The sequence below is a fragment of the Taudactylus pleione genome, unplaced genomic scaffold (genome assembly GCF_031769625.1).
Source record: "Taudactylus pleione unplaced genomic scaffold, aTauple2 ptg000256l, whole genome shotgun sequence".
In the NCBI taxonomy this organism is placed as follows: domain Eukaryota; kingdom Metazoa; phylum Chordata; class Amphibia; order Anura; family Myobatrachidae; genus Taudactylus; species Taudactylus pleione.
In genome coordinates, this window is record NW_028284658.1 from 6,456,923 (window position 1) to 6,472,374 (window position 15,452).

The 15,452-nt window shown below is 46.6% G+C and overlaps 1 protein-coding gene and 1 long non-coding RNA gene across 2 annotated transcripts in view; one reads left to right on the plus strand and one right to left on the minus strand.

Annotated features, from left to right (window-relative positions):
• PPP1R16B (protein phosphatase 1 regulatory subunit 16B) overlaps window positions 1-15,452 on the plus strand; it is a 73,529-nt gene that overhangs the window by 26,543 nt on the left and 31,534 nt on the right. Inside the window, exon 4 of the mRNA XM_088480622.1 lies at window positions 508-653. Coding sequence (XP_088336748.1) covers window positions 508-653 — 146 coding nt within the window. The remainder of the gene's footprint in view (window positions 1-507; window positions 654-15,452) is intronic.
• Window positions 1-15,452, minus strand: part of LOC148514906 (uncharacterized) — a 54,900-nt gene that overhangs the window by 5,041 nt on the left and 34,407 nt on the right. The window lies entirely within an intron of this gene.

The window sequence follows — 15,452 nt, forward strand, 5'->3', positions numbered from 1 at the left end:
CATGTACTGCAGATCTGTCGATGCGATGAACGACCTCGCGGGAGCGTGCAAAGGCCGACATAGTGGGTACACATGTGCCAAAATGTGGACTCGACATATCGTCTAATGTGTAGCCACCTTTACTGTGTATGTGGGTACAGATCCCTATGGCACCTAGATGCTACCCCCAGCAGTTATTTTTCTGTGTACCCCTGAACATGACAGCAAGTACCCCTGGAGGGACTTGTATCCCAGGTTGAGAACCGTTGCTCTAAGTAAAACCTGTGTTGCTTATTCCTTAAACTTGTGTTCCTTATTCCTTAAAGCATTCAGTGGAGGAAAAATATGTATTGTTAATGTGTTAAGTCTATAGTATAAGTGGTGTCTATCATTTTTATCTTGTAGACAATATGTAGATTTATTTATGGGTCTTTCTGACTGTGTCATATGTATGCCTGGAATTCTGTTCTCTCTCAGTCACTGTCTTTCCTGTATCACATGGTCTTTCCTATCGCCCTGTCCCCTCAGTGCTGCATTGATAACTATGAAGATCTTCTGAAGTTGCTATTATCACACGGTGCTAATGTTAATGTCACAGACAATGAGCTCTGGACTCCTCTCCATGCGGCAGCCACCTGTGGTCACACTAACCTGGTGCGGATACTTATACAGCAGTAAGTACATTGCTACAGATATTCTACATTAGTACTCTGTCACATTTTACTATGGAGTGTTTCATGCTCTTCAGATCATAAACATACCACAATATATGGATATTACTTGTAACAACTTAGCCATTAGTGGGCTGAGGAGATTCCCATTTAAATACAGCCTATCAAATAAACAGGAACTATGCATTTTCTGTATCTAAGACACTGAATTATTTCCTGAGGTAGGATTCAGAGTTACATTGTTCACTATCTTTCATGACAATCCCAAATTATTAACCATGTATCTTATATATTAAGCCCAATTTTCCACCAATTTCCCACTCTGCTCCCTATCACAAGTTTCTGGTGACGTAGAGACACTAGGGCACTGCTTTGAATACATTTCCCCCAGCGGTGGCTCCTCTCTACAGCTGCTGGGTAAATACTGTGACAGCGTGCTGATTTCATTACTCTTCACTGGCGGCTGCTCCTCTCTACAGCTGCTGGGTAAATACTGGAGCAGCGTGCTGATTTCATTACTCTTCATTGGCGGCTGCTCCTCTCTACCGCTGCCAGGTAAATACTGGGACAGCGTGCTGATTTCATTACTCTTCACTGGAGTCTGCTCCTCTCTACAGCTGCTGGGTAAATACTGGAGCAGCGTGCTGATTTCATTACTCTTCACTGGCGGCTGCTCCTCTCTACAGCTGCTGGGTAAATACTGTGACAGCGTGCTGATTTCATTACTCTACACTGGCGGCTGCTCCTCTCTACAGCTGCTGGGTAAATACTGTGACAGCGTGCTCATTTCATTACTCTTCACTGGCGGCTGCTCCTCTCTGCAGCTGCTGGGTAAATACTGTGACAGCGTGCTGATTTCATTACTCTTCACTGGCGGCTGCTCCTCTCTGCAGCTGCTGGGTAAATACTGTGACAGCGTGCTGATTTCATTACTCTTCACTGGCGGCTGCTCCTCTCTACAGCTGCTGAGTAAATACTGGAGCAGCGTGCTGATTTCATTACTCTTCACTGGCGGCTGCTCCTCTCTACAGCTGCTGGGTAAATACTGGAGCAGCGTGCTGATTTCATTACTCTTCATTGGCGGCTGCTCCTCTCTACCGCTGCCAGGTAAATACTGGGACAGCGTGCTGATTTCATTACTCTTCACTGGAGTCTGCTCCTCTCTACAGCTGCTGGGTAAATACTGGAGCAGCGTGCTGATTTCATTACTCTTCACTGGAGTCTGCTCCTCTCTACAGCTGCTGGGTAAATACTGGAGCAGCGTGCTGATTTCATTACTCTACACTGGCGGCTGCTCCTCTCTACAGCTGCTGGGTAAATACTGTGACAGCGTGCTCATTTCATTACTCTTCACTGGCGGCTGCTCCTCTCTGCAGCTGCTGGGTAAATACTGTGACAGCATGCTGATTTCATTACTCTTCACTGGCGGCTGCTCCTCTCTACAGCTGCTGGGTAAATACTGGAGCAGCGTGCTGATTTCATTACTCTTCACTGGCGGCTGCTCCTCTCTACAGCTGCTGGGTAAATACTGTGACAGCGTGCTGATTTCATTACTCTTCACTGGCGGCTGCTCCTCTCTACAGCTGCTGGGTAAATACTGTGACAGCGTGCTGATTTCATTACTCTTCACTGGCGGCTGCTCCTCTCTACAGCTGCTGAGTAAATACTGGAGCAACGTGCTGATTTCATTACTCTACACTGGCGGCTGCTCCTCTCTACAGCTGCTGGGTATATACTGGAGCAGCGTGCTGATTTCATTACTCTTCACTGGCGGCTTGCTACTCTCTACAGCTGCTGGGTAAATACTGGAGCAGCGTGCTGATTTCATTACTCTACACTGGCGGCTGCTCCTCTCTACAGCTGCTGGGTAAATACTGTGACAGCGTGCTGATTTCATTACTCTTCACTGGCGGCTGCTCCTCTCTACAGCTGCTGGGTAAATACTGGAGCAGCGTGCTGATTTCATTACTCTACACTGGCTTCTGCTCCTCTCTACAGCTGCTGGGTAAATACTGTGACAGCGTGCTGATTTCATTACTCTTCACTGGCGGCTGCTCCTCTCTACAGCTGCAGGGTAAATACTGGAGCAGCGTGCTGATTTCATTACTCTACACTGGCGGCTGCTCCTCTCTACAGCTGCTGGGTAAATACTGTGACAGCATGCTGATTTCATTTCTCTTCACTGGCGGCTACTCCTCTCTACCGCTGCTGGGTAAATACTGTGACAGCGTGCTGATTTCATTACTCTTCACTGGCGGCTGCTACTCTCTACAGCTGCTGGGTAAATACTGGAGCAGCGTGCTGATTTCATTACTCTACACTGGCGGCTGCTCCTCTCTACAGCTGCTGGGTAAATACTGTGACAGCATGCTGATTTCATTACTCTACACGGGCGGCTGCTCCTCTCTACAGCTGCTGGGTAAATACTGGAGCAGCGTGCTGATTTCATTACTCTACACTGGTGGCTGCTCGTCTCTACAGCTGCTGGGTAAATACTGGAGCAGCGTGCTGATTTCATTACTCTTCACTGGCGGCTGCTCCTCTCTACAGCTGCTGGGTAAATACTGGAGCAGCGTGCTGATTTCATTACTCTTCACTGGCGGCTGCTCCTCTCTACAGCTGCTGAGTAAATACTGGAGCAGCGTGCTGATTTCATTACTCTTCACTGGCGGCTGCTCCTCTCTACAGCTGCTGGGTAAATACTGGAGCAGCGTGCTGATTTCATAACTCTTCACTGGCGGCTGCTCCTCTCTACAGCTGCTGGGTAAATACTGTGACAGCGTGCTGATTTCATTACTCTTCACTGGCGGCTGCTCCTCTCTACAGCTGCTGGGTAAATACTGTGACAGCATGCTGATTTCATTACTCTTCACTGGCGGCTGCTCCTCTCTACAGCTGCTGGGTAAATACTGGAGCAGCGTGCTGATTTCATTACTCTTCACTGGCGGCTGCTCCTCTCTACAGCTGCTGGGTAAATACTGTGACAGCGTGCTGATTTCATTACTCTTCACTGGCGGCTGCTCCTCTCTACAGCTGCTGGGTAAATACTGTGACAGCGTGCTGATTTCATTACTCTTCACTGGCGGCTGCTCCTCTCTACAGCTGCTGAGTAAATACTGGAGCAACGTGCTGATTTCATTACTCTACACTGGCGGCTGCTCCTCTCTACAGCTGCTGGGTATATACTGGAGCAGCGTGCTGATTTCATTACTCTTCACTGGCGGCTTGCTACTCTCTACAGCTGCTGGGTAAATACTGGAGCAGCGTGCTGATTTCATTACTCTACACTGGCGGCTGCTCCTCTCTACAGCTGCTGGGTAAATACTGTGACAGCGTGCTGATTTCATTACTCTTCACTGGCGGCTGCTCCTCTCTACAGCTGCTGGGTAAATACTGGAGCAGAGTGCTGATTTCATTACTCTACACTGGCTTCTGCTCCTCTCTACAGCTGCTGGGTAAATACTGTGACAGCGTGCTGATTTCATTACTCTTCACTGGCGGCTGCTCCTCTCTACAGCTGCAGGGTAAATACTGGAGCAGCGTGCTGATTTCATTACTCTACACTGGCGGCTGCTCCTCTCTACAGCTGCTGGGTAAATACTGTGACAGCATGCTGATTTCATTACTCTTCACTGGCGGCTGCTCCTCTCTACAGCTGAGGGTAAATACTGTGACAGCATGCTGATTTCATTACTCTACACTGGCGGCTGCTCCTCTCTACAGCTGCTGGGTAAATACTGGAGCAGCGTGCTGATTTCATTACTCTACACTGGCGGCTGCTCCTCTCTACAGCTGCTGGGTAAATACTGTGACAGCATGCTGATTTCATTACTCTACACTGGCGGCTGCTCCTCTCTACAGCTGCTGGGTAAATACTGTGACAGCGTGCTGATTTCATTACTCTTCACTGGCGGCTGCTCCTCTCTACAGCTGCAGGGTAAATACTGGAGCAGCGTGCTGATTTCATTACTCTACACTGGCGGCTGCTCCTCTCTACAGCTGCTGGGTAAATACTGTGACAGCATGCTGAATTCATTACTCTTCACTGGCGGCTGCTCTTCTCTACAGCTGCTGGGTAAATACTGAAGCAGCGTGCTGATTTCATTACTCTTCACTGGTGGCTGCTCCTCTCTACAGCTGCTGGGTAAATACTGGAGCAGCGTGCTGATTTCATTACTCTTCACTGGCGGCTGCTCCTCTCTACAGCTGCTGAGTAAATACTGGAGCAGCGTGCTGATTTCATTACTGTTCACTGGAGTCTGCTCCTCTCTACAGCTGCTGGGTAAATACTGTGACAGCGTGCTGATTTCATTACTCTTCACTGGAGTCTGCTCCTCTCTACTGCTGCTGAGTAAATACTGTGACAGCGTGCTGATTTCATTACTCTTCACTGGAGTCTGCTCCTCTCTACATCTGCTGGGTAAATACTGTGACAGCGTGCTGATTTCATTACTCTTCACTGGAGTCTGCTCCTCTCTACAGCTGCTGGGTAAATACTGGAGCAGCGTGCTGATTTCATTACTCTTCACTGGAGTCTGCTCCTCTCTACAGTTGCTGGGTAAATACTGTGACAGCGTGCTGATTTCATTACTCTTCACTGGAGTCTGCTCCTCTCTACATCTGCTGGGTAAATACTGTGACAGCGTGCTGATTTCATTACTCTTCACTGGAGTCTGCTCCTCTCTACAGCTGCTGGGTAAATACTGGAGCGTGTTGATTTCATTACTCTTCACTGGCGGCTGCTCCTCTCTGCAGCTGCTGGGTAAATACTGGAGCAGCGTGCTGATTTCATTACTCTTCACTGTAGTCTGCTCCTCTCTACAGCTGCTGGGTAAATACTGGAGCAGCGTGCTGATTTCATTACTCTTCACTGGCGGCTGCTCCTCTCTGCAGCTGCTGGGTAAATACTGGAGCAGCGTGCTGATTTCATTACTCTTCACTGGCGGCTGCTCCTCTCTACAGTTGCTGGGTAAATACTGTGACAGCGTGCTGATTTCATTACTCTTCACTGGCGGCTGCTCCTCTCTACAGCTGCTGGGTATATACTGTGACAGCGTGCTGATTTCATTACTCTTCACTGGCGGCTGCTCCTCTCTACAGCTGCTGGGTAAATACTGGAGCAGCGTGCTGATTTCATTACTCTTCACTGTAGTCTGCTCCTCTCTACAGCTGCTGGGTAAATACTGGAGCAGCGTGCTGATTTCATTACTCTTCATTGGCGGCTGCTCCTCTCTACAGTTGCTGGGTAAATACTGTGACAGCGTGCTGATTTCATTACTCTTCACTGGCGGCTGCTCCTCTCTACAGCTGCTGGGTTAATACTGTGACAGCGTGCTGATTTCATTACTCTTCACTGGAGTCTGCTCCTCTCTACAGCTGCTGGGTAAATACTGGAGCAGCGTGCTGATTTCATTACTCTTCACTGGCGGCTGCTCCTCTCTACAGTTGCTGGGTAAATACTGGAGCAGCGTGCTGATTTCATTACTCTTCATTGGCGGCTGCTCCTCTCTACAGCTGCTGGGTAAATACTGGAGCAGCGTGCTGATTTCATTACTCTTCACTGGAGTCTGCTCCTCTCTACAGCTGCTGGGTAAATACTGGAGCAGCGTGCTGATTTCATTACTCTACACTGGCGGCTGCTCCTCTCTACAGCTGCTGGGTAAATACTGGAGCGTGCTGATTTCATTACTCTTCACTGGAGTCTGCTCCTCTCTACAGCTGCTGGGTAAATACTGGAGCAGCATGCTGATTTCATTACTCTTCACTGGAGTCTGCTCCTCTCTACAGCTGCTGGGTAAATACTGGAGCAGCATGCTGATTTCATTTCTCTTCACTGGCGGCTGCTCTTCTCTACAGCTGCTGGGTAAATACTGGAGCAGCGTGCTGATTTCATTACTCTTCACTGGAGTCTGCTCCTCTCTGCAGCTGCTGGGTAAATACTGGAGCATTGTGTTGATTTCATTACTCTTCACTGGAGGCTGCTCCTCTCTACAGCTGCTGGGTAAATACTGGAGCAGCGTGCTGATTTCATTACTCTTCACTGGAGTCTGCTCCTCTCTGCAGCTGCTTGGTAAATACTGGAGCATTGTGTTGATTTCATTACTCTTCACTGGAGGCTGCTCCTCTCTGCAGCCGCTGGATGGGGGGTGCCGCCAGGCTGCATGACCACTGGCAGTCATTGGCACATACAGGAAGAGGAGCAGTAGGTGCACAGGGGTCGGGAGGCCCTTCTTAGACTGGTGACTGCTAGAAGATTTATCTTCCAGCAGCCGCCAAGTGGGCGTTTCTGGCTGGTCACATCAGATGCGATCATGTCAGAGGAAGCCCAGCATGGCATGGATGCATTTTATGCAACCACGCCAGACAAGTGGTTAAACAACATATTAGAGGGGGCAAACTCTGATTAACATAGCGGACATAGTGGTGATTCCAGAAGCAGATGAGACCCGACATTGTGCAAACTATACAGTAGGTTATTTAGTCCCGGCAAATAAACTGAACCCAATTCTACTTAATACTTTCCAAATGCTGAAAATATGTTTTATCACATATCTTGGCCCATTATATGTATTCAGTGGTCTTCTAATTCATTGGAGCCTCTCCTGCAAGGGCCCAATAAGGTTTTTGCATGGACAACTCTTCAACTTATAAGATCTGCATCTAACACTATGTAAATGATGTTAAATATGGCACCTAGGGGTCTATTTATCAAGCAGTGAAAAGCATGGAGAAGGGGACCAGTGGAGAAGTTGCCCACAGCAACCAATCAGCTCCTACCTATTATTTTATAGACTGTACTTGATAAATGCTACTTCAAAGCTGATTGGTTGCTATCGGCAACTTCTCCACTGGTACAGTTCTCCACGCTTTTCACTGCTTAATAAATAGACCTCTTAGAGTCATATTCAATTAGGCTGCAAAAAGCCATTATCGGCAATACTTTATCGCCGATGACGTAATTTTCGCAGGTTTGACTTATCCCCGTATTAAATTTTCCCGACTTTTCACTGGTGCGAAAAGTCTATGCATTGGTACCAGCGAAAAAGTATCACCACTGAATAGGTGTACAAGAACAAGTGCAGAATTGGGGTTTTGGGGTGCAGACTTCCAAAAACCACCCTGCACCCCTTGGACAGGCCCCCAAAGCTATTCTGTGTAAAAAAAAATAAAAAGTACCACAGGACACCCCAAAAAAGGTACTTTCAGTTTGGGGGTGAAAAAAAAAAAGTCTGGGGACAAACTTTTAAACTAGCTAAATAGACTCGGGGGGGCCCAAGTATGCCCCAGGTGTTTTTTTGATTGCAGGTGCTTGCAACAGGTGGATTTTTCACGATTTTTACAAGTTCACTTTAGCCAATTAAAAGTATGCCTGCACCCATTTTCAGGTACCCTAAATTTGATGGGACTACTTATTTTCCCCCCAAAAAGTGTCTAAATGCTATTCACCACTATCCCATAGACACTAAATAGCACCTATTGAGACCATTCAGAGACCCCAAATACCTTTTGCAGGGCTATTCAGGGATACCCATAGTGAACCCCCATGTCAGAGCATCTTTTGGGCGGTGTCAGGCTGATTCCCCCAAAAATGACAGGACTTTTCGCCGATTTCGTTTTCGACGATTTGGAATTGAATACGGGGATAAGCGCGATAACTTTTTGACGACAAAACCTCCGATGACGGCGAAAAGTCCAGCAACGGACTTTTCGCTTCAAATTGAATATGCCCCTTAGTCTCCTTCAAGAGTGTGGAGACTTTAAATTGCCCCCAAGAGGAGAGTTGCACAACAAATTAAACAAGTAAACCTGTTACTATTAGTGTAATACACTAGTTCTGCTGCCACCTTGTGGTGTAACTGGATGCAGCATCCCTTCACTTTTGAGGCTAATTTGAGTCGCAATGCCGTTTCTCTCACCAGTATGCTGGCAAGTAGCAATTATTCATAGTTATGTTCCCATAGTAACATCTCTTATAACACACAGGCTGAATAAGATGCCTGAGTATTCACATATACTTATCAGCTCAAAGCCTGGCTTGGTTTTTCTGGCACAGTTACTGGTGCCACCTGGTGACAAGTGTGAAACTCACAGCATTAGAATATTATTTTACTAACACTGCAGCTTGTCACTATACAGGTATTGCAGTTGGAATGCACCATATATAGGTGCACAAGTTATTCTGTAATTCTTTATCTGAATGAGTCACTTAAAATAAAAATAAAAAATTCTTGATTTATTTTTTAAATATCAAGTAAAACATATGGCTGTGGGCTATTGTTCCTTTAAGACATTTTTCTTTGCATATTTTCATTTATTAACATGATAATGAGAGCTTCCATATTTCTTACACTGGTGAGCTTTAAATTAAACATGGCATGACGTTACATTCTCAAGAATCAGGGCAATATATTTTAGAGGAGACATCTTTGAGACGTGGCCTTTGTCTTTCTTTACTCAGTAGATGAGCTCTGCTAACAGGATATATTGTCAACACAATGAGGTTGATGCTGAGTTGAACTTAAGTTAGCTTGCCTAGAGCAAAATGCGCAAAATCATTCTGCGCATGCCAGATAAAACGTATTTTCTCATTAAAAGGATATGGGAGTGGCCTAAATGTTACTGGTATGTTTTGCTATGATTGTGATAACTGATCAAAGTAAAATTCAAAAAGTTGCTCACCATTTAGTGAGGCCTGAAGTGAATACAGTGACCAGCAGTGATTGAGTGGTAAGCACCTGTGTGGGGCAAGAAGGCAGTGCAATTCTGATCTTCCAATTCACATACAATCATAAAAACTCTTAACACCAAGGGAAGACTCCGGACTAAGTATATAAAACTGGTTAACACCTTGGGCTAGATTTACTAAGCGGCGCCTTTTGTATGCTCCTGATTCTTATGAGTTTTGACCCCAAAATTTAACCGCCAATAATATGATATGCAAAGTCAGGCGTGTTTTGCATTACATATTATTGCTGTTTTACATTTCAGGGTCCAAACCACCTAGTTAGCAAATCTAGCCCCTTGTATTTTTTAGACTTAAGATCTCTTCATCATAGTTGATGAAGGATGTAACACTGTAACCTGTACATCCTTTATCAGCCCATCAATCGTTGGGCCTTTCTGGATACCGTACAGGACAATGTAAGGTATGAACTATTATCCCGTTTTCAAATCTCCTAATGAGACAGTGAAGATTCCCAATCACCTCACCAACAGACCCTTGCCCTCCCTTGAGAACATCGGTATCTATAATCACCTCATGAAGGGTATTATATCTGTTCTCTATAACTTATACTTGACACCAAAATATACTGCTTTCCAGAGCCATGTGCTTAAGTGGGAAGCGGATGTGTGGAGTCCTTTAGATTAGTACACTTGGGACCTGATACACACCCACTCACTAGCAAGCGGCTGCTCATTGCAGACGATGTTCGCTAATGTGCGCATGCGTGTAGTTCGCAGTGCGCGTGCACAAACTAGTACGAGCGATTGGAATGTGCTCGCTCGCCCTGCCAAGACAGCCCAGTGGAATGAGTGACAGGAGAGGCCATTTGTGGGTGGTAACAGGGGCAGGGCAGTAGTAACGGGGGAGTGGAGTTGCGGACGCAGGCGTGCCAGTGTGTTTCAACACCATTTCAGAGGCGTGCAAAATTAACAGGCAGCGTCATAGTACACGTCACCTGGTTGTTTTTTACACTGAACTGCTCACAGTGCTTGCGGTAGGGTACAGTCAACCGCAGGCGCTGCGGTCTGATCCAATGGTTCCCGGTGTACCGATGGTTGTATATACTTCCTGGAGATGACGCACACTAGTGGGCGGCTAAAGACAGGCTTGTGGGCATCTCGAAACACAAAGTGATCGCTCGCCAAGACATAGTGGGCGTGCTTATATCTTGCTGTGCGAGCGCATACCTTGACGTCACTTAGCTGAATTTCCATACGCTGGGAGTGAGCGGCCGCATCAAGCGAGCGGGTCTGAATCAGGCCCTTGGTCTACAGTAAGAGAAAGGGTTTCAAAATCCTGTATCCTTTCCTATATGATGAAGGAGAACTCCTACAAAATCTATTATAGGTGGTACCTGGTACCTACTAGGCTGAAAAGAATGTATGGCTCTGTCTCAGACCAGTACGATATCTATGAATGATAACAATATCGTTCAACGATATATCGTTTATATCATTAATTTTTATGCAGGGAACGACCAACGATGCGTGTTCCCGCATGAACGATAACGATATCTATTAGCGTTCGTACATGCAGGCCAACTTGCACGATATTGCCAACTTTGCCTGTTCAGAGAAGTGGCAGTATGACTTCACTGAAAGATATCTTTGAAAGAGCTTTGAATTATATCTTTGAAAGATATCTTTCAAGTCGTTGGTGGTACAGAGCGTACCGTGTGTATGACCACTTACACACCTGCCGGTTTTGACCGGACGGGCAAGAAACAGGCGGTAGCTTGACAAGTTTTTTCAGGCACTCAGGGCCTGATTCAGAGCCGGAAGCTATTTGCGAATGGTCGTTCAGAAAAAGGGGCCGGCTATTTAAATGGAGTGCTCGCTCTTTGCGGTCTGTTGATGCCTCTATGTCTGAGCGAGTGAACGAAACATGCGCTCGCTATTTTGTAAAGACGCCCCCTGGCCGTTCGCATCATACGTCATCTCCACTATTTATTAGATTAATCGAGTACATCGAAAGGCGTCTGAACTGCTCGCAGTGCTTGTGGTAGATTTTACTTCCCGCAATCACTGCGAGCAGTTCAGGCTAAAAGACAACCAAGTGACGTGGTCGATGACGCTGCTTTGTTAATTATGCACACCCATTAAACGCCCGTTTTGACCGTTTGGCATGCCTGCGTTCGGATCTCCACTCCCCTTTTCAAGCACCTTCCCCTGTTACCACCCACAAACGCCTCATTCTCTCACTCAAATTAGCAGGCCCTCGCTGTTTTGCGAGCGCACGATTTCCGACCGCAATGACTGGTTGGCGCATGCGCATTACAACCCATACGCATGTGCAGATGTGCGAACATCGCTCGGAGCGAACGAGCGGCCGCTTACGAGTGGCTCTGAATCAGGCCCTCAGTGCCTTTCACAAGCAGCGGCTTTGAGCCGCTTTTAATGTATTTTTTTTTTTATCTATTGGGCATGCGCAGCAGAAGCTGCTACTGCACAAGCCCGGCCGGCACAAGCCAGTGTGTGTGAAAGGAAACATTGTTTCCTATACACCACTGGCGTGCAGGGATGGCATGGGCACGGCACAGCAGCCATCCTGCTCAGTGGATACTCCCGGCTGTTACACGGCAACCGTGCCGTGCCTGGGCCGTGTGAAAGGATCCAACTGCTTCACTGTTTATACTTTTTTCACACCCTGGAAAAAAACGGGCGGCTTTTTTGCCGCCCGGTCAAAAGCGGCAGATGTGAAACTGGCCTGTACAGCTTAAATCTCCTGGTCTTTTCTCCTTGTTTGCCTACTGGAAGGTTTGAACACATTGATACATTTTCTGTTTAGATCCTTTATGCTGCTGTGTTTAATTGCCAGACATTGGAAACGCCAAGATCTCCCATCCCGCCAGCAGCTCCTGAGTTAAGGTGCCCATCCATTTAAAGACATGAAAACAACTGCACGATTACGACTTTGTAATCGTGCAGTCGTTTGTCAGTCTGTGATGTGCCTACACTGAACGAGCAGTCGCTCAGTGTAGGCACATCAATCATCTGCAGATATGCTGAACCTGACGTTATCGTCAGGTTGTACAACATGTTTGCCCGATGATAGATGTCTAAACGACCAGCAGTCTTGAGAAAGTCCCGGTGATTGACGGGACGAAATGCGTTGACGTCATCCAGGCAGACGAGGTCCCCTTACACCATTCCTGACTGTGTACTCCAATGCAACCTTCCAGCGATTTCCAGCGAGTCTCTGGATCATCTGACCGCCCACCGCATACAACTCGCCTCTCACTTCGCTCACGGCAACCTGTAATTCTTCTGGCAGCGGCTCTACATAGCCAGGCACAAGCAGAGCCAGGACGGATAAATAGCGTGGACATGCTATATCAGGTGCATTCAATCTATTGCCTACAAACTAAGCATTTATTATTGCGGTCACCACTCTCACACTGGGATGCCAGTACTGAGAATTTGTTCTCAGCAGTCTTTCTGCCAACAAACACCTGCGTTTAAATTATCAGTGGAAGTGTTGCTGAAATGCTACATTAGAAACATTATATCTTGGACTCTCGTTCATTATAGATACATTAGTATCTTAAACATCTCAAGCTTCACTGCCATTTATCTATGATTGCAATCCACTTCTATATAATTTTTATATTTTTGTATTTATAGCTTGATTCTCTATTGTTTTATTTCATTTGTATATGTTAAGTGTTGATATATTTGCTATATATGTATTAAATTTCACAATCTATTATAAGCCTCCTGTTTATTAACAGATAGCAAACCTTCTATATATTTTATATCCACATATTGTATATTTATAGTGCTAAGCGCAGTATACTTTGTTTTTTCTAATTCTGAGAAAATATTTGCATACCTACATAATAATACCTATAAATAAATACAGGTTTGGTGTGCTTGGTTTATCTATAACAGAACAACACCTCAGGGATCCTCCCTCATCGCTTCATTCTTTTGTATTCTTTTACTATGTTGGAAAATTAAAATAAACCCACATTGATCACATAATCACATTTTCGGATGCTGGGGGCATGGCCTAATCGCACGCTGAACAAGAGGGTGCTGTGAGCCCCTCTGGCAGAGGAGCCTGCTGCTGCTGATCAGCGGCAGCAGCCTCCATAACCCCACTCCAAACCAGCACATAGTAGCGAGTGCTGTGTTGGGGAGAGAGGCTGTTGACAGGTAAGAGGGATGGGAGGCAGCGGCGGACCGGGGTCCCGCCAGGGTCCTTCAAAAAGCCAGGGCCTGGGTAATTAGTATCTGCTCCCACCTCCCCTTTCGATGCCCTTGCCTCCCCTAATAGGAACATTGGCCCTCATTCAGAGCCGGACGCTCTGAGCAGAGCGCACGCTCTGAATGAGGGCCGGGCTCCATTTTCATGGAGTGTCCTCCTGGATGCTCGTATAGCTGTGGGTCACCACCCACAGGCTATACGAGCGTGCATTGTGATGGTCGCGATGGTCGAGACCATCGCGACCATCGAATTTGCGAGCCGGAGCCTGCGGTTGAGGTTTTCAACCGCAAGCTCCGGAGTGATTTTGGCTCTATCAGAGCCAAAATCACTCCCACTGACATCACTAGTGATGTCAGTGGGCCGGCTTCTGACGGGAGGCGTTCCCGTGGGAACGCCCCCGTCAGGGAGGCACGCCCCCGGCACGCCCACCAAAGGGGGCGTGCTGTCAATCAACATTGACAGCACGCCCCCTTTGATCGGACACAACGAGCGAAGGACTTTCCTTCGCTCGTCGCGTCTGGCGCATGCGCACGACGGAGCTCCCTCCGTCGTGCGCATGCTCAGTCCATAACATCGACCCACTTGCGAGCGGACAGCCGCTCGCGAGTGGGTCTGAATCAGGCCCATTGTCATGAGTCCAAGTAATGCTTCGATGCTGCACACATACCTCTCAAAATTTCCATTAGTCGGGTCAAGGCCCAAGATATTGAGATGGTCCCTTCAGAATAAAGACTATTCTACCTAAATTATAACAGCTGGGAGCTATGCTTAAATTACCCTTTGAGTCTTTAGCAGAGTCCAAAGCAGAGTGTTGGAGTTGGTGCATCCTAGCTAGAAGGAAACATATGGGTGTATCTTTCATTTCTTGACAAACTATTTTAAGTGGTTTTGGATCTGAGGAAACCATTCATAGTTGGTTGAAGTAAATTACATGAAAGGCTTGCTCAGATCTGAGCATCTAAGTGCACAGTGCATGCTTTGTGATTTGACGGTGATAACCACATACACAGTACACGGAAAATAGAGTAGCCATTAAAATAGTATGTGAAGATGTACGTGCTGTGCTGTATATACTGTACAGTGAGTGCAGTCAGATATTACTTGCACGCAAATGAACCCTATGTGAAAAAATTACAGCAAGTTAGTTATTAAACATATTATATTTGTTACCCTCTAGCTTCATTTTGCACTAAGACGTATCCCCCTCCTGCACCACATGTCACAGCACTTCCTGGCCCTAGCACCCACCACATTACATTAGCATAAAAGAAAGTGGTCATGCAGTATTGCAGATTTTAGAACACAAAACACTGAGGATTAGCAGTAAAATGTTGCAAAATATCAATTGACCCCATTACAGTGTTTATTGTGGGGGAACCTGTGATGCCAGGACCACAAGCTAGGCATAAACAGGTGTTCACAGGACAGTTCTTATTCTAATTTTGACCATATGACGATGTGGGTGTGGTGTGGGTGGATAAGGACATGATTTGGTCAGATCATGTCAGGCTGGGACCTATTGTATCAAAATTTAGGGCCCCATTTAATCACTTTTTTATCACTCACCTATATAATAAGCGAGAAAGTGTGTGTGTTTGTGCGTGTTTGTCTGTCTGTTTGTCCTTTATGCACAGCCAGAGTTTTGTACCTAGCTCCACCAAATTTGCCATGGTGGTGTAGTTTGACCAAATTATGTTTTTGGCTATGTTTGAAGTTCGTCGGGGACAGGGAGGTCTACATGGTGTCCACGAAGTAGGTCGTGGAGTCTTTGAGTTCTTTTTAAGCAAGATCTATCAGGATGTCTTTCAGTGCCTAAGCCTAGGTACACATTACCCGACCCGCCAATGCGACGCCCAATGGTACGATGA